The sequence below is a fragment of the Herpailurus yagouaroundi genome, unplaced genomic scaffold (genome assembly GCF_014898765.1).
Source record: "Herpailurus yagouaroundi ecotype Mexico unplaced genomic scaffold, PumYag 162, whole genome shotgun sequence".
NCBI classification, from domain to species: domain Eukaryota; kingdom Metazoa; phylum Chordata; class Mammalia; order Carnivora; family Felidae; genus Herpailurus; species Herpailurus yagouaroundi.
The window spans coordinates 32,444,534-32,465,477 of NW_024412403.1; the positions used below are offsets into that span (position 1 = coordinate 32,444,534).

The 20,944-nt window shown below is 35.5% G+C and overlaps 1 protein-coding gene across 9 annotated transcripts in view; it reads right to left on the reverse strand.

Moving 5' to 3' along the window:
• ROBO1 (roundabout guidance receptor 1) overlaps nucleotides 1-20,944 on the reverse strand; it is a 1,150,898-nt gene that overhangs the window by 140,320 nt on the left and 989,634 nt on the right. For all 9 annotated transcript variants that reach the window (XM_040484208.1, XM_040484209.1, XM_040484213.1 and 6 more), the window contains one exon: nucleotides 3,303-3,460. In XM_040484208.1, coding sequence (XP_040340142.1) covers nucleotides 3,303-3,460 — 158 coding nt within the window. The remainder of the gene's footprint in view (nucleotides 1-3,302; nucleotides 3,461-20,944) is intronic.

Sequence of the window (20,944 nt, forward strand, 5' to 3'; positions counted from 1 at the left end):
AGGGCTAAACACTGAATCTCTTTTCCTTTCTACATGTATTCACTACCTTGGTGATTTCAGTCTCCTGGTTTAAATAATGTGTACAGGGGCGCCTGGGTGGCGCAGTCGGTTAAGCGTCCGACTTCAGCCAGGTCACGATCTCGCGGTCCGTGAGTTCGAGCCCCGCGTCGGGCTCTGGGCTGATGGCTCAGAGCCTGGAGCCTGTTTCCGATTCTGTGTCTCCCTCTCTCTCTGCCCCTCCCCTGTTCATGCTCTGTCTCTCTCTGTCCCAAAAATAAATAAACGTTGAAAAAAAAATTTTTTTTTAAAAATAAATAATGTGTACATAAGGATGATTCCCATATTCATCAGGACAAGCTACATTAGTCTATGGTAAGAAATGCTCCATGACTTAATAAAACAAAGATTTCTCATTCATTTGATGTGTCTATCATGGAAAGACAGAGGTGTGGGATGGAAGGTTTGGGTACCCATAACTCAGGGATCCGGGCCCTTGAGTGTCCATGTTGTAGCTGTACTACTTGGAACATGTCCTTCTTGGTTGCTACATGGTGAAGACAAAAAAGAGCTAGAGGCTCACTCGCTAGTATTTAATTTATTTAACTTCCATACACATCCCATAAAGCTGAACTAGTCAGATTGGTTGCCCAACAGCAAAGAAACTGGGCAGCAGAGTCTTTCATTTGCCCAGAAGCAGGGGAGGATTGCAGAGTAATAAGTACTTGTCATGTCTGCCACAACTCAATTTTTTTCTCCAGCCTCAACCTCAACTCTGAATTTCTGACTCATGTTTCCAACTGCCTATTTGACATTTCTACTTGGATATCTAACAAGTACTTCAAAATTACAATGTCCCAAACTGAGCTCCTGATACTTCTAACCCCAAATCTTCTCTTTGTACAATAAATGGCATCTCGATATTTTCAATTGCTCAGACCAATCAATTAAGGTAAGCCTGGCCTCTTCTCTTTTTCTTACAAGCCACATCCAACCTCTTAGCAAATTCTGTTGGCTATAGCTTCACGGCAGATCCAGAATTTAACCACCCCTCACTACTTTCCCTCCTAGCAGAATGATCCAAACCACCATTTCTATCTTGCCTAGATTATTGAAAAAGCTCCCAAATAGTCTCTCTGTGTAATCACTGCTGTCCCTTCAGTGTGTTCTCAAGACAACAGAGGATTCTTCTGAGAAAACTCTGATGTTTTTCACTTCACTCAAGGAGGAAATCCAAATTATTTACAAGATCTATAAGGTCCTACACAGTCTGGCTACTACTGTTCCCCCAATATTAATTCCTACCAACCTCCCCTCTACTCAACACACACTGACCACTTTGGTCTTTTAAAAAAAATGTGTTAGGTAGGACCCATGTTAGGGTCTTTAAACATATTATTTTGTCTGCTTACTTTTCCAGGTATTTGCAGAGTTCCCTCCCTCAATTTTTTCAGGTCTTCATGAGAAGCATTTTCTGGTCACACTATTTAAAACTGAAATCCCACCCCTATCTTAATTAATCTGTCTAGCCCTGTATTTTTTTTTAGAACTTATTATAGCCTAGCATATTATATATTATACTATCTATTTTGGTTTTATCTGTATAATCACTCACAGAATATAAACTCCAGACAGGGGACTTTCCGATTTCTGCTTAATGCTGCATCTCTGATGCTGAGAATTTTTTCATTAATTCATATTAAACACAAATAGATAATGAATCAGGAAAGATATGAAGGAGGAAATGGGTAATAATGGTTTCAGTGTGTTTGAATCATTCAGGCAGGGAAATGGAAATTACAGATAATGGTCGTTAGGTGACTTAAAATACGTTTTTAAGGCAAAGTTATTATCTTAATTGTACATAAATCTAAAAAGGAATCTGTTGTCACCAGTAAGAGAAGCATTTGTTCCTATGGTCTTTACTCCCCTGTGCTCTTGACTTCACTTCCCAAAAACAATTTTCACATACAGTTCACTTTGCCATGTGACTTTTCAACACCTCTTAAAAGTACAGCTAGGTTATTCTCAGCCCAATCACTAGAATTCTAAAACTCCTTTGGGAGACTCATTCTAATTCAGATCACTGCAAGAAAAATACTTGGTTTTCTTCAAGGTCCCTAAAACCTTGTCTACTATAACCTTCTTGATTTTATTTTTCCCTATTTAATTCTCATGCTAATCTGCTAACTGGTTGTTCAGAAATAGTGCAAACACTTATTAGGGCTATGGGGTCTGTGCTACAAATTTGTTTTTCTATACCTTTAGTAGTGACTTTTCCTTATACACATGTTCTCCTGGGTACCTTTATTTTTTTTTTTTTTTATTTTTAAATGTTTATTCATTTTTGAAAGAGAGATAGGGAGAGAGAACAGGGAAGGCAGGGAGAGCGTGGGACACAGAATCCGAAGCAGGCTCCAGGTTCTGAGATGTCAGCACAGAGCCTGATGTGGGGCTCGAACCCACAAACCATGATCTCATGACCTGAGCCAAAGTCACACGCCTAACTGAATGAGCCACCCAGATGCCCCATTCCTGGGTATCGTTAAATCTTGGCCAATGAATTCATAATACAGTGTATGTGCAAAACAAAGAAACTTGTAAAGGGCAATACTGTACAATCATAGAATCAATTACAGTTCAGTTATTTGGGTGTTTCAGTAAACACTTTACAAGATAGAAAGAGGTCATAAAGAATCACTGATGTCAATAAAATGTATCATTACTCCAGAAGGCATACTCCGCTACGTGTATGACAGCAGGAATTTGAAATCCAATAATCAAGTCACGCAATTTTATTTTGAATGAGATAAATCCATCACTTAACCATCATTCAGAATGAGGTTTTATTTTTCAGACACAATATTAAACTGTACAGAACACAAAAGCCATTTGAAAAGGAGAAAGAGATTAAAAAAAAAAGTCCTGAAGTGACGTAGGACGCCTTTGGAAACATACCATATTATCGAATTTTTAACAATTTTTACTGTAGCATATGGACATGTGATATGCCCTGAATTATAACAATACTTAAATCATGCATAAAGGTGTTAACTCTAAGACATTAAAGTAGAAATTATAATTTGCTTTTACTAATCTCCAAAATAAGCAACGTGCATTTTCCTCACTCATTTTCATGTCCACCCAGGGAAAACTGAAATATGTTTATTTTAAAAGAAGCGCAAATGCGGGATATGTAACCTTTTCACAACAAAACAAAACAAAGTACTTCACTTTTCTCTCTTTTCTTCGGTGAAGACATAACAGACCGGTGAACGCCCCCCTCCGCTGAGTGAAATACTCACGGTTATTCGTTCATCTTTATCATCCAGCGGAGAGCCATCTTTCTTCCATGAAATGGTGGGTTCAGGATGGCCTCGTGGAGGCTGGCATTCCATCACTGCAGGCTCCCCCACTGCCACCATGACATCAGAAGGATTCTGTCTGAAGTCATCCCGGAGTACTGCAGGAACAAGATTAAATCATTATACCCAATGGTGACATGCACAGTCCTTATCTCCGAACTTCAGCAAGGAGACATTTATTATAATAAACTGTTAGTAATAGCCACCTCAATATACCTTGGAGAATCCATACTTACTTAGAGACATATGCAACTTAATAAAGATATCTGGCCTTAAGCTACACAACAGGGATAATGTGATATTATCTATGGGCCAGTGGACAAGTGTATTTTGCTATTTCGTGCCCTCACAATAGCACTTGGCTTATCGTTAAGATGCATTTCTTCTCTGCCTACTGCTCACATTCTCTCTTCCATGTACTAATGAATATAACTGAATCCTCCTTTCACTTACATGACACATTGGGATGATGCTTTGTATTATTAAGTGAATTACATACACATACAAACCAAAATAAATAGACTTCCAAACACATTCAATGGAGTCATTTTAAAGATATTTCATATTAGTATATAAAGGTGTATAAGCATTACAGGGGCGCCTGGGTGGCTCAGTCGGTTAAGTATCCGACTTCGGCTCAGGTCATGATCTCACAGTCCGAGAGTTCAAGCCCCGCGTCGGGCTCTGGGCTGACGGCTCAGAACCTGGAGCCTGCTTCGGATTCTGTGTCTCCCTCTCTCTCTGCCCCTCCCCTGCTTATGCTCTGTCTCTCTCTGTCTCAAAAATAAATAAAAACATTAAAAAAATTTTTTTAAAGTTTATAAGCATTACAACTTAAATATGCTTATTATAAAAACTTTAGATACAATTGCAAAATGACTATGTTCAAAATACTGTGTTTTTCTGTTATCACTGAGCCAACCAAGTGTTAGAAGGACCCAGTGATGATAACAGCACCACTACCAACTTGCATCACTTTGTATCTTCTGTATTTTTTGTTTGTAGTTGTTTTTTGGTAAATATTATTTCACTGAGTCCTTAAACTTGCTCAGGATGAGAGGTATTATTAACCTCATTTATGCTATTGACCCTATAGTTTATTTTATTTTTAACACTATATTTTAGAGGCAGAAACAGTTTATTACTAGCTCTCCACTGGATACTAATGTGATATTAACATACTACAAAACAGGCACTATTGTTCACTTTGTAACCATTAAAATAAAATGTGGAAAATAAACCAAATCTGTATTTCAAAAACAGTTCACACAGCAAAATTGTCCTCTGTATCTTGTAAACACAAAGAAATCATGAATTCTTTGGCATGAGTTAGTCTTAAAACACAACTCCATCGTTTACTTGAACATAACCTCTCTTTCCACATTTACACAGCAGGCATGGAGATACATGCTTCAGTGCGAAGTCTAAAAATGTTGTTTCTCCCACTCCATTTTCTCCCAGTGTGTAATAACATGTGAACAATTTTAGTAATCGTATTTAAGATGGTACTTAAAATGTTCATTGGTATGTTCAGTGCATAGATTGAAGTGATAAATGTTATTTATCTTTTGAAATCTGTTGAACTAAACATTTGGTACAACAACTTTATACTGGAACGAGTGTCTTTCCATTGCAACGACATTTTAAAATGCTTTCACGGATGAAGTACTACACTGTAGAAAACTTACGCTCAGACTATCATTTCAAAAGTCACGCTTAAATTTTGGCTTCAAAACCTCAATCAAACTTACAGGCTTACAAAATGCTGTAGTTTTCTCTTGTAATTCTCTACTTTTGCTTCCTCTATACCGGCTAAGTATATGAACACAACTGGGTAAGCTTTAACATCCACTCAAACAAAAACGTTTTTTCATCTACATATTGAGACAACTTGGGACACAACATGACTATGTTAACACTTGGAAAATAAGACTTCAAAGAGGAGACTTTGTCCTCCTCTTAGGCAAGAATGGTAAAAGGAAAAAGAAAAGTGAATATAATTGTGTCACACTGTTGTGATTCTAATTTTAATACTGTACATTATTTATTAATAAAATACATAGACACAAAAGTAAATCTGGTTGAACTGAAAACTCCAGCTACTGTTACCACAAAGTAAACAACAGGGTTTGAAGACTTTCACTACTTATGAACTTATATTATGATTAGGTGTTAAAATGTACCACATTTAAATGTAAGGTTTATAGAAAAAGCAAATGAATTGACCTTAACAAATATTATGTGCCTTTACGGGATTACATTATTAATCTAAGATAACACCTCTGAAAAATTTTAACACCCTTGAAACATGCAAAACGAAAATACTTTTCAAATAAAAATAAATAATTTGCACAATTTTTCTACTTGGTGAGCTTTTAAAAACCAACTTAGTAATACTATATCTTATTTAAAAAATTGAGATCATATCTCAAACCAATGAATAATAAAATGTCTTTCAGAAATATCAAAGGTCTAAGATAAATCAAGTTTTTTTTTTCATTTACTATGTTATTTGAGTTTTTACAGTATAGAATGAAAAGCTAACAAAATGTAATCCATTAAAGATTGTTGCTTAGATAATGCTCATGTAATTATTTTTGCAGCTGTAAAGCATAAAACTCTAGTATTGCCTATGGCTATACGCAGCCCTGCACAGTTATGAATTTAAGATTTTTTTTTTTCTCTATTCTATAAAAGCAACTTTCTTCCTTGCACTTGCCCTGAACATTTCCTTTTGGGGAAAAATTGTTTGTGTCACATCATAAAATGGTATTAACTTTTAGTTAAATTATCCAATTTTCTTAATTCACATGTATATTTAAGTAATGAAAAACTGAATTCAAATGATGGGCAACATTATGGCAGAAGAGCCAACGGTATCCATAAGTATTCTCAAATGCAATTCATTAGAAAAATCTCTCCTTCCCTAACATCACTATTAAACTCAATGCATATTTTGATAGTGTGAAGTAATATGAATAGTATGAAATTCTAAAGTCTGGAACTAACTTTTGAAAAGATTTAATATTGATTTGAAAAAGAGCAAATAATATAGATACAACAGATATCCAAGTAGATATCACATAAAATGTTATTTTTAATATTTAAAAAATTTTTTAATGTTTTATTATTTATTTTTGAGAGACAGAGACAGAGACAGAGTGTGAGCAAGGGAGGGGCACAAAGAGAGGGAGACCCAGAATCTGAAGCAGGCTCCAGGCTCTGAGCTGTCAGCACACAGTCTGACATGGGGCTCAGACTCACGAGCGATAAGATCATGACCTGAGCCAAAGTCGGACACTTAACCAACTGAGCCACCCAGGCGCCCCTAAAATGTTATTAAACAAACCACTGTTCATCCTAATCCTACATTTCTTCCACCTTTATGTAATTGTTTTATGTTCATTGGTTGGTACATAGAATTTGGTTCAACCACGTTTCAGTCTTTCTCTTTCTGTTAAATTAGAAAAAAAAAAATTATAAGCCTCATTAAATGTTTGAATCTCCTAGAAGTTATTTGTCAAAAAAAACAGCTAAGATTTGTCCTTTAAAACAAAACAAAACATACAACCATTGGTCTTTCTGAAAAAATTATATTCCAATTTTAATATAATTCTCAAAATAAGTAAACATGTTTTCGGAAAAGGATTCTAAAATTTAGGGTTGAATTTGCAATCTATTTGGGTAATGTTGAGGAAACTGGAAGCAACAGGAAAAAAATGTTAAGCAGAAACTGTCTGAAGTATTATGGAGACTCTTTTAGAACCCCATGGGAAATTTTAGAACTTAATGAAACATAAAATTATAGGACAGGCACTGGTCTTTGACAACATTTAATCCTTTAAGGAGACACAACTGTGTCCCAAGAAACTGTCACTAGCTTGTGTTATTTCTCAGGAAGAGACCAGGAGAAAACAGGGATGTCCCAACTTCCAATGCAGAGCTTTTTTCTTTTTTTTTGAACCTGTCAATATTTTACTATTAAATGCAATTTACCTATCTAATCAACGTATTTCCATCAAATCCACTCTGTTATTGCAGAAGGCTTGACAGTGATTGTACATCAGTGTATTGCAGTCTCATGTCTACCCAATTTCAGTAAGGTTCACATGCTCCTGAAATTAATTTTGCTCCCTAATCATGTTGTGAACACCTGTGAACCGCAATGCCTTCAGCTTCACGAGTCACAGAATCTTGGTGCCGTTGGGGGACTCAGAGATGGGTGATCCTATCCTTTTCTTTTAGAAATCAATCATTTAAGGCTCCTCAGAGGGAAGGGAAGCGAGTTGCATAAGTAACAATGATAACATGAACAATACAATAATAATGCTAGCAATGGCCAACAATCAATGAACATTAGCTTTATAAGGAACCACACCAAGTATCCACTCACTGAGTCCTCACAACAAGGCTAGATAACATGAATTTATGACTTTCATTTTAAGAAGAAGAAATTTGTAAAGATTTAGTAGCAGTGCTAGAACACAGATCTCTCGTCCACCAAGGACTCTTCTCTATCAACTTGCCCACCTATCTGGTCTTATCTGAACACAATGTTCACAATTCTAAATATATAAACATCATGATAGAATTAATATTTCAGCCCCTTTCCATTGGAACAGGAGTTGAATGAGAAATTTCTCTTCTGACAGTCAGCTGGCTCTCTTTGACTATTTTATGCATTCTTATGTTTTTGGGTTTTTTTTTCCAGATTTTTCCACTTTTGGAAGACATCACTTCAAACCTTCAGTGGGATGTTGAGATCAGAATTCATCATTCAGGTTAGTATGTTATACTAATTCTCAATAATTCTGCTTTTATTTCAACAAAATGACTTAAAAAAGCTGTACAACACTAAGTGTTTTAATTAAATATGAACATTTTAATTAGAAGTAGGTACCTTGGGGAAAAAGAGAGGACAATAATATGCAGTTCTGGGATTTTTTTTTCTACTTAAAAGACTTCTTAGTCAATTAAACCTTGCAGCAAATAGTAGTAAACTGTCAACTGGGAAATGAAAATAATATATTAATAAAATCCTTTAAAATTAGGGTATAGTAGAGGAATAAATAAAAGAGGACGATATTCTCAAAGACGTTTAGTAACAGCATGCCTGTTAAAACTGTCCACTTTAACTGCTTTCAAAATTACCTATCACCTACCTAATCTTTAATTTTGAGTAGAGATTATTCACTTCTATGATACTTCCAGTTGTCCATCTAAATGTCCACTTATATGCTGAAATTAATAAGCGATATCTAATGTCAATAATTTCAAAATAAGTATCATCCTTCCATTTAACAAATCTGTGCTGAACACATACTTTGTGCCTGGCACTTACATTACAACTTTGGTACTTTCTCTGCAATGAAGTTTATATAAATACAGATTTCAGTCAAGAAATAACATTAATCTTCATATTGTCAAAAAATGGCAATATGATAGGGTTTTATTGCAAGTTACTTTGTATTGAGATATACAATACAAATCTTGGGGAGCTAGGTACAAAATACAAAATTGGGGAGCCAGATAAGTAAGTATATCATAAAGGTTTTTATAACCACTTACATTCCTACTTAGTAAGCTCACAGCATTATCCAAAAGAACACAGTGTCAGCTGGGGCACAAATGTGTTCATAACTCTTTAACGTCCTTATTTTACAATTTTTTTTAAAGTGAGCTTTACGCCAATGTGGGACTTGAACTCATGACCCAGAGATCGAGAAAGAGTTGCATGCTCTACTGACTAGGCCAGCCAGGTGCCCCCAAACTCTTTTAACATTTCTTAAAAGAATAATTCCAAACTTTTAAAAACAGTTCAGTGAAGATTAATTTACAGAAAGATATCCTAACCCATTGAAGAGGAGAATTAAAATAACATGTAAAATAATATTCCATGAGGTATTATCCATCTTATACTATCATCTTCTAAAGCTAAGGAGTTTGATTTTTAAGAGGAGGCAAGCAAACATCAATTCTGTACAAAGTTAGGATTTCACTATAACTGCTTTCCTAAAGGATACATATTTACTTTAAATGTTGGCACTGAATACTTCTATGAATACTCTTCAATAATTATGTCATCTTCTACTTGTGTTTTTTATAGCATGCAACTTTATTTTTAAAACTTAAATTATGCTTTGGTTAAGATCTTGGAATAAAATATGCTGGTAAAAGCATTTATTTTCTTAACGACTGGAGCTTTTGAAGATTTCACAAACCTCTTATGCCGTACCCTAAGACAGAGCACATATTTTAAAACAAATTATACATTCTGAAGAAGTTAAATAGTAGAGATGGATTTCAAACACCATTCAACTTTAACCAACAATGGATACAGAATATTACAAACGGAAGAAGCTAGTAGTGGAATAAAATTAATGAGTAGTAGCTTGTTTATTTGCTTGTTAATAGAACACATGACGGAAGAATAAGCTTATGTAGACACAGTTGCATTCCTCTGTGTTCTGCTCAGCTTCAGGAATGGGGGCACCCAATTCCAGGTCTTTTAATGATCAGAATTACTTTCAGGTTGCATCCAAGGTTAAGCCACATTCCCATTTTGCAGAGACATGGATACCATAATGACCCTTTCTATGAAAAGCTCTCATGGATTAATCACTTCACTTCAGGAATCAACAATACAAGATCTTCATTAGCATTCATTACAATGGCACTAAGTCATCAAGACAAAGGGAAGGCAAGTTTAGCATACTACACTTAAGTTAAAATCTGTAGTGTATTCTAGAGAAAGGTGTACATCAATGAAGATCAGCATTTAAATAGCTAACATTCAGCAGACTTGAATCTGGCGTATCACAAACAAAAAAAAATGTACTGCCAAAGTAACTCAAGGTACTAAAATCCTAGATTCTACCTTAAAGTAGCTCACTAGATGTTTGCATTGTATATACTTTAAATTCACCTATAAATTGAATTAGTTTATTAATGAAGAAAATATAGCATTTATAAAGCAGCATCTTATATGGTATTACTTGTAGTTGTGTTTATTTTAGTAGTCAAAAAAAAAAACCATAAAAGTCAGGAGTTTCACATCCTTCCACTGTGCTGTGATTTCAATAGGTATATTCACAATGACTCAGTTATTTCCATACAAAACAGAGTTTTACACTCTATCTTGTTAGTGTTATTATGAAGACTAATTATTTAGTGTTTGTACAGGACTTGCCATTTATATGGTGCATTACATTTGCAAAGAAGTATTACTGTTAGTCACTATGTAAGGAATTGCCAAATTTCTCAGCTGCCAGTACAAATGGAAAGGAGGACAAAGAATGCCATTGATGAGGACTTCTAAGTGCCAGAGCAAAAGTCACACTCAGGAATAGCTTGGCAGGGTTAAAAAAACACAGACAGAATGAGGCTATCTGAGCCATGGGACCCTGATTGGGGCAAGACAGGCATGGGTTCCTTCTTTTATGAAATCCAATTTTGTATTTAGCGCCCTGCACTGAGAGAGTCCTTGATCAAAGGAATATACTCATATATTTATTGTCTGGCTTTTGTATTCAAATGTCAGCTTTAGAAGAACTGGGAATTGTCTTTATCACTCTGTGTACCCGGTGCACAGAACAATGCCTAAGACATGGTAGGAATTCTGTAAATGTTTCCGATATTCCTTCTGTGCGCTAGATATTATGTATGAAACGGTACTAAAATTGGCATGAGTCCCACACCAACGGTGCTCCAGGTATTGGGGAATAGACAGGCAATATTCAAATAAACACAAACATACAACTATAGTTGTAATATATGCCTTGAAGGAACAGGATTGAATGCCGTGTGAGAAACTAATGAGGGACATAATTTAGACAGCAGGTGAGGGAACACTGAGGAAGTAGCAGTTAAGCTGAAGCCCCAAAAAACAAGTAAAATGTATCCTAGGGAAGTGCATAGCAGGCAGAAATAACGCAGGTTGAAGAAAAAAACTCGGTACAATCAACAAATGAGAAAAGACTCAGACCCTGTGTTGTGGGCCAGGTTAGCAGCTATGCAACAACCTGAGGTTGGCAGGGGAGGTAGCGGTCAGTTTTCCTGTCCACAACAGCTGTGATAAAAGGGTCAGCTTTTATTTTAATTCCCATGGTAAGCACTTCAGCGGCTTTTAAGCAGAGCTGCCCCATGAGGGAATTATCATATTTAAATATTCATTATAGCTGCCCTGTGAATGAAATGGAGAGGAAAATAAGAATGGAACTGGAGAGACCAATTAGAAGGCTATTGCAGTAATTAAGGGGGAAATGATGGTTTTATACTGTTATGGTGACACTGGATTTGGTGCAAAGGGGAGAACAGAAGTGTGTACTGGAGGTAAAAATCGAAATGACTTCTTGAGTAGCTGAAGTTGACAGAAATAAAGATGTCAACAATGATACCCAGGATTCTGATCTGAATAACTGAACATGCCACTTTTTTTTATTTTATAATTTTTAAAATATTTTCTTTTTTTTTTAACGTTTATTTATTTTTGAGACAGAGACAGAGCATGAACGGGGGAAGGGCAGAGAGAGAGGGAGACACAGAATTTGAAGCTGGCTCCAGGCTCTGAGCGAGCCATCAGCCCAGAGCCCGACGCAGGGCTCGAACTCACTGACTGAGAGATCGTGACCTGAGTTGAAGTCGGACGCCTAACCGACTGAGCCACCCAGGCGCCCCAAGTATTTTCTTTTTTAAATTAATCTCTACACCCAACACGGGGCTCAAACCCACAACCCCAAGATCAAGAGAGGCACACTCCACTGATTGAGCTAAGCCGTTACCTCTGAACATGCCATTTTTAAGGTATAAGAGGATAAATAGAAATATACAAATAAATCTTTCATTGAGAAGGAATAGGAAAATTTTGTGTGTAATAATTTGAGACTATAGGAATAATATGAAAACTAGTTTATCAATTAAAAAATATGGTTTTGGGGCGCCTGGGTGGCTCAGTGGCTAAAGTGTCCACCTTTGGCTCAGGTCATGATCTCACAGGTTCATGAGCTCAAGCTCTGCATCTGGCTCTGTGCTGACAGTGCAGAGCCTCCTTGGGATTGTCTCTCTCTGTCTCCCCCTCTGCCTCTAAACAAACAAACAAACAAACAAACTTAAAAAATAATTATAGTTTCAAATTCTGTATTTAACACAGGACTGATTTTTACCTGTCCAGACCTCTGTACTATTATATTCCAAATCTGAACTGCTAACTGATAATATCCTTTGATCAATTAATCTATATTATAACTTTTAAGATGACAAATTTTAAGTTAGTTTGATGCATATTATATTATTTTAACTGAAATACTAAACAAAACTAATACATTTTGGTTATATAGACATATAGAAACAAATTTATATATGCATATATATGTGATATATATATGTATATATATGCATATATGTGATATATATATGTATATATATGCATATATATGTGTGCATATATATATGCTATATATGCATATATATGTATATATATATATATATAGCACACATATATGATATGTGTGATAATGGTCATATATATGACCATTAATAACTGGTGTTTCACAATGATATCCACACTTGGCAGCAAATTGTAGTAAAAACTCATTCGGTTATTTTGTTCGGGGAATAAAACACCTCAAAACATTATAGGGTACTTCTCAGGACTGCCATAAACTAAGCTCAAATTAGTATTTAAGTATAAGAGAATCAATAGCATATTAAATGCTAATTACATAATTAAAATAATAAGACAGTTCACATTTGTCAGAGGTTTACACAATCTTTAAAGCATAATAAAGTTCTTTGGGGAAATGCTGAGTCATCAAACTCTTAAGCATTTGTGATTCACTCATTTATCCATTCAAAAAATTACAAGGCACTATGTTTGGAGGGGGTGACTAAACGATAAACAAGACATAGTTGATCTCTGCTTTCAGAGCACTTATTTCAGGGTTTTTCCTCTCTCTTTTTTTCCTTTCATCACAGAATGCTTTGTTCAACTGAAACTTTAGACAAAAATTTAATATGCAAAACAGATAAAGGGGGTATGGTTTCACTTCCCCATCTGGGGCTGTTCTGCAGAAGAATTCAGGCCTAATGTTAAAATGACAGATGAGTGACTGGATACATTTCCCTAGCTCCTGTACTGATACTGTATGCAGCTAGTAGGTGATAAACATAGGACTTGGACCAGGATTCACTTGGATACCAGAGCCTGAGTTTTTAGCACTAAACTTGACCAGGCTTCTAAGACAGGCATATTCAGACCTCAATCTGTCTTCTTGGTGGTTGATCAGAGAACTCCACTTTGGTGCTATGTCAAAGCACATCCAGCGCTCCCTGTCACACTGAAGTGAAATGTGGAGGAGGTTTTTCATTCCTTGCATTTAAAAAATGCCTTAAAATAGGCCTATATTACTATCGCTTATATAATCACAACTTCATATAACTCCTCCATTTCCACCTCACCTCCAATTACAAATGAAGACCCAAAGTCAGGAGCTAAAAGGACTCAAGTTGCACAGTGAGTTACTGGACATAGTAGGACCAAAACCATGAAACAACTATTTTCATAAAGACACATTTTGTTGACGTGCCTGAGAAAAACTGGAATGTTTCCTAATTAAAATATTTCCTGGGAAACAAAGGTGATTGTAAACAAACAAACAAAAAACCAGATCTTCTTTTACCCTCTCAAGGCCAAGATGCCAGCAGCTAAACAGGAGAAGGGCTAAAAAGGAGTTTTCACATTTTATGGAAAGTCTAATCCTTAACAGTCTCAAGGGAGAAAAATCCTCACAGTTTAAAATGATCTCGTTAAAACCTCCCTAGTAATTGGGAAGAGCTGGACAAAATAGCTATTGGATAAAACACACACACACACACACACACACACACACACACACATTCTCACTAATGTATCTTTGTGCAGCATAATTAAGATTGTCAATTATAACATCTTGCCCCCACCCCCAACTGCAAGGAATAGTGATAGGAAAAAAAAGCAGTCTAAATAGCACATACAGAGACACATCAACTAAACAAAAAGGGTCTTTAATTGGTGACAATCTGCCCTAAATCACTGTGACTATTTCCCAACATAATAACTTTCATATCTGTTAATTCCTTGTATCTTCCCCGATCACAGGCTGTCTGGGGCTTCAGAATAATAATGCCAAGTATCTAACAAAGCTTTCAATCTCCAAGGAACATAACAAATATGCAATCGTGTAGCTGTGTGAGCTGCCTTTGCTAACAAACTATTATAGCCCTTGGGAGAGTTCACTCAGCCTTCAGCTCCTTGGCAGACAAAGTTGAAGACCTCCTTTTGTTGATAACTGGAGTCATGCTAACAAACCCTGACTTCAGGTTGCTAGACATTCAATTAGTAGAAAAGCAAATCATTTTATAACTTCTATTAAGGATGCCATCTTTACCAGTTACACTCAGGGTTTTATGAAATATAAACTTTATGCTTCTTCAGAAAGTATTAGAAGCGAGAAAGAAATTGAACACAATAAAAAAGAGCTCAATAAAAATAATGCTTTATCAAAATAAAATCCTTAATTATGAATCATTGCTAAATGTGTGTGTGGTCCTATTTTTATGTCAGATATCAGAAATGGAAACTGTTTACAATGGAAGTTGATTCTGTACTACAAAAGGTACATGTCCCATGGCTCTTCACCTGAACACAATGTAAATCTCAGGTGAGTTTACTGTATGCAAAACACCTGTAATCACCAGCCAAGAGGCTAAGCCAAGTCCTGGAGAGCTACCGAGGTAATGAGCTCGTGAAGCGATAAGAAACTCCGGCCAAAGTTTCCTCCCAAAGGTTTTAGTTCAGAGCAGCCAAACATCGCTTTGTAATTCCTTTTTTAAGATCATAACTCTTAGATATTAAGAAACGTTTCACATGTTGTCGGCTTATTGCACCTGAGAAGGCCTAATTCATTGGTCCTCACAAACCCTTTTACTGGTGTCCCCTCCAATAATTTGAAAGACAATGTACTCTTCTCATACTTTAAAATTGATATTTAAAAATGTAAATGGTTGCAGTATTTAAAATTTCTGGCATAACATAAACATTAAATTAAAAAAAATACTGTTCTTGCCTCTTCTCAGGACATCTGGTCAACCATAAAGACTGCCAGGAGTTGATGCTCACTGTGGTCCATTGAAATGTACGTATACAGAATATCGAATAGATCTACATATTTACATATACATATACATATTCATATGCTTTTGTGAGTTGTAAATTTTACATTATTCATTTTTAAATCTCTTTGGATTTGCATCTCCATTCTAATTCCTCCCCGATTTCATCCCCATTCAACATGCTTTTATGCTTGAAAGACTTATTGCTTCTGCCTACTGATCAACCTATCACTATTCTCAGCTTTGAAATAAGGCACTGTGGAACTATTCTTGTGTTTGCTGCCAGGGAGCTTTCTACACCTCTGCAGGTGCACCACAGAAAGACTCTGGATGCCTGAACAGCATGTTTTTGTTTATAAAGTGCAAGAAGGGCAATTACGAAGGGCAAGGAGGGAAAGGGGAATTTCCACAGCAAAGGCACTTTCAGGCATAGCAGTTCTAAGAATGCTAGCGCGAGAGAGTGAGAATCCATCAAATGCAAAACCATACCACCATACACTGTTGAAATATGGAGGTATTCTGGTTTGAAGACCTCAATAAAGCCCCCACTACCCCTTAGTCTAGTCATCAACTTTGAAGAAGTTAGCAACTCATCAATATTACAATTGGAGCCACTACATATAGGCCCAGCATGTATAGATCCTCCTTCATGAACATGAAGTAACTACTCTGAGGAAAATTTTGGTTAAATTTCATAAATTTGAGCTGATGCTTCTTGTGTTTCCTATTTCTGATTATAAAATGTAAAGCAAAACAAGCTAAATGTAATTACTAACTTCAGTGACTTGAGTAAATTATCTAAGGCTTCAGATCAAAGTATAATCTTAACTGATCAACAGTCAAAATGGAATCCAATGAACACAAACTCAACCTAATGGGTAAAGAGGGCCAAATGCTCTCTCTGGAAATTTTACAAAAGACCTCTGCTTATAATGAGGAACCAATTGTTCCTGGGACCAGGTTAGCTGCCTGGTCTTTGAAAATACCCTAAACCAACTTAAAGAACCATAAAGACATTAGTAACTTTAAGGAACTTAAATAGGAAGAATCCTCTGAGTTCCTCTGCAATGCTGACAAGTTTTGGATTACTGTTCTTCTTTAACATACCCCAGTTGGAACAGCAACATTTCTTGTAAATTAAACAAATGTACAAGGTCTTGTTTTTCTACAAAGGAGCAGCTGTTACTTCTGCTTTTTTGACTATTTTTACATTTTTTTCCTTTTCTTCTTAGAGTTTATTTTTATTTCTGAGAGAGAAAGAGAGAACGAGAGAGAGAGAGAGAGAGAGAGAGAGAGAGAGAGCGCGCATGTAAATGAGGGAGGGGCAGGGAGAGAGGGATATGGGCAGGGAGAGAGGGATATGGAAGCAGGCTTCATACTGCCAGTGCAGAGTGGGATGCACGGCTCGAACCCACGAACCATGGGATCATGACCTGAGCTGAAATCAAGAGTTGGACGCTGTACTGACTGAGCTACCCAAGCACCCCAAATCCTTTTATTTTCTAAGTGCTAAATTTATTACTTTGTTATTGTATTGAACGAAGTAGTTTATAAAATCAATAAAATAAAAGCCAATAAAATCTCTGATTATCATGCAACTTTTGTATATATTTTAAATATATTCATAAACCTGTTTTCTAAATATTTGTTAGGCACTTTGACATATACAGGTTCCCTCTCAACATCAAAACTTATTTAAGAGCTGCAATACAAATTAAACAAAGAATGACAACTTCAGCTAGCAATTTTTAATTCTGTATACCTTCTCAGCTATTAGGACATAGAGAATTATTCATGGTGTATAACCTTACAACTTGCAATTAGTGATAATTCATTTTGACCAAAGGAGGCATACTCAGTGACATTATAATTTAAAATACTCATTAAAGTTTGATTTCTAAAATCAATATTATAACTTCCTATGGACAAAAATAAATATTTTTTTACATTATAAAGTTCAAGATTTTTAGAGTAAGCTTGATGCTAAGTTACTCTGATGTTTCTATTCTTAATTGTATTTATTCAATCTCGAAGGGCCCAATTTCATTAACTCTCATTACTGAAATTCACATTGTTATCAAAATGGGAATATTTACTTTATAAATAATAATGCAAGAATACATTTTACTGCTAAAGAAATCATAAAACATTTTTCCTAGGTCTAAATATGGTTTCTTAACTCTTTTCACAGATATCTTTAGGAAAGTAAATAATGGACCCACTTTAAATGCATGATTATGTTTAATTGATAATGACCTATGATTTAGTAGAAATGGAGTCCTAAACTTACAGGCATCATGGAGCAATCCCAAGGTCTTAATGAGCAAAATAATGAGTCATATCAAGGATTATATATTGTTTTTTTTTAAGGCATGAGAAAACATCAAATGCCCCTTTGACCTAAATACTAAAATTCAGGAAATAATGAAATTAAAAGCACATTGTTGCTATTACTCAGAATCATATTTCTATTTGCTATTTTGTTTTTGTTTAACCATTTTAAGTTCATTGTTTCAAAAGAGAAGTTTATGTAAACATATAATAATCTGAGATACAGATCACTTAATGTAAAGATGTCACTAAACAAATGATATGGCAGCATTTCTTAATCACACATTTCTCAAATTATTTTTTTCTTTAGTCTTCCCAAGGTCAGAGCTAGAGAAAAATTTTTGCTTGTATCATGCATAACAATTTCCTCTTTAACTTCCAAAAACATAAAAGGTTTTCATATGATGAAAAATCAACTATGTTTAATTTTTCTAATTGAAAGTAGACCATTTCAAGGATTACTAACTTTACTGTCTTTACTAATCAATTTATGCTGTTTAAACACTTAAGTAACAAAAATAATGCCATTTCTCTTTGCTTAGAAACAAAAGAATCAAAGGAAAGGCATTGAAAGCTTCATGACCAGAAAAGGAAAAACCACAACCAGTAATTATGCAATGTTCTAAGATTTGAGGGGATCACAGACATGCTGAAAAAGTAATTAAATATCGAAGAGAATATGAAATAAGCACCATACTACATGATAAGTGACACAAGAGACATGCATTTTATTCCCAAGCAGTATAAATAATTGACAGCTCCTACAATCATAATTAATTGATCTAAGTAATCCTTGAAAGAAACATATTACCACATTCCTAACAAAGATAAGAGCTGGCAATAAGATTGGCAATTAAAATAGCCTAGATGGCATTGTATGGTCATATAAATTCAAGGTTGGTAGCAAAACAACAAAAATAAAGACAGAAGAAAACCAAATTAATAAATACATTTCTAGTAGATTTGTTTTGGAACCTGAGTGGCTAGACAATGCACTGGAAGCATTTATAGCAAATAGCATAAGGCTTTCTGTACTCTGAAACTGCTCTTAATATTTTAATTCATGAACCCAGCCTCTAATTTAAGTAATTTAAAATATGTGATTCTTTATCATCTTTACCATCAAAAAAAAAAAATCCATACCTTAAGCTTCCAAATTATAATCAAAATTTAAACATAGTTTGAGGTAACTGTAACTTTTATTTCTGTTTTAAGCAATCTCTATGCCCAACATAGGGCTTGAACTTATAACCCCGAAATCAAGAGCTGCATATTCTACTGACTAAGCCAGCCAGGCATCCCCAGGGAACTGTAACTTTCAGCTAACCAAGTTCACATACCTTCATCATGATGAGATAACACACGCCCTCAAACAGATGTTACGAAATCACACTATTTTCTCTTCATCCACTAACATCACTGATCTTTGGCCTTTTTATGTATTCATATTTATTTTATTTCAGTAAACAAACATTTGGCTTCCTACTATGTGGGACTCCTTTAAAGATTAAGTCTCCATCTATGATTCTGCCAATGGTGAAACCACCTATAAGACTTTACTCTCCCGGGGTGGCTCAGTTAGTAAGCATCTAACTAAGGATCCGACTAAGCACCGACTCTTCATCTCAGCTCAGGTCTTGATATCAGGGTTGTGAGTTCAAACTCTGTGTTGAGCCCCACACTGAACATGCTGGACATGCTGGATGTGAAGCCTACTTAAATCAAACAAACAACAAACAAACAAACAAAACTCTTTAGTCTCCTGGAATCCTCAGCCTACCTTCCCCCCCCCCCCCCCCCACATCCTCTTCAGCCTCTGCATTTCCCCCCCTGCAAGCCCATTTTCCACTCCTTCCTTAGACCTTATAGGCTGGAACTCTGTACTTAAAGGAATTTAAAACCCACATTGACAGTATGAGCGGTGTAATCAGGTAAGGCTAGAATGTGAACTAAAAGGTGTTTTTTGTTGTTGTTGTTGGAACTTTAAACAAGATCACTTTTATCCCCCCACACCCCACCTCCTAGTAATCATCATTTTAGTCTCTATTTTTTAGGAAGGTGACTCCTTCCATTGCCACATAAGTGATAACGTACAGTATTTGTCTTTGTCTTCTGACTTGTCTCACTTAGCATGAGGCACCCGAATTCTGTCCATATTGTCACAAATGGATATGGACTTTCAAAAGACAACTGTGCTTCATCTTAAAAGTAAAGGAAAAATTTTAATAGATTCTCAGTTTATTTTTTTAATTTTTTATTTTTAAGTAGATTCTCGGTTTAATTCAGCAAGCAAGATTTAGTCATATGTTCTAAAGTTTTATACTTTGGAGGCATGAAAGAGAGAAGAGACAGGCAGCTCAATGTAAATTCCATGATCTTATTTTATATGTTTATTATTTTGAATAATAGCATGATTTAGTTAAAAGAAACTTAAAGATCTTTGTAGTCCAAGTCTCCTTCATTTTAAAGATGGAAATACTTTGTTTAATGCTGTAATAACCCAAATAGGTTAAGAAAGTCCATTGATTTCCAATTAGATTATCGTTATCTACTGACAACTACAAAAGAATCCAAAGATAACAAAAAGCTTTCAATTATTCCTTTTTTAAAATTTGAAATGGAGGTGAGAGTATTTCTAAGCAGCTCTAACTAGGGCTTTCATGGAAAGTCCTTGGAAACGACAAGATTGACTCAAGGTGGTTCACTGGGGAGAGGTTGCTCATTTTATAGTTAGCCCCAGAGGTCAGCCCCAGAAACCCAACACTTAGAAGATAATTACAGTAATATATTAAATCATAGCACTGTATTAAGCATTAACCATGTGAGGAAATTAACTAAACCCACTCCTGTAACAACCGTTTAAATCTGATACTATACCTGTTAGTTTACTTTCAGTTTTAAAACCCTTTCAAGCTTAGGAATTCCATTCTCAGGCTCATGAATTTAGGTTGAAGACAATGTCATCGTAATCTCTACCTGTCACAGAGACATAAGCCCTCTACTTATGAAATAAATGGTTCATTCTGTCATCATGACAGCTTTAAAAAGTGACAGCTCTCTTATGACTGCATACTAACTTTAATAGGAAAACGTACAAAAAATAA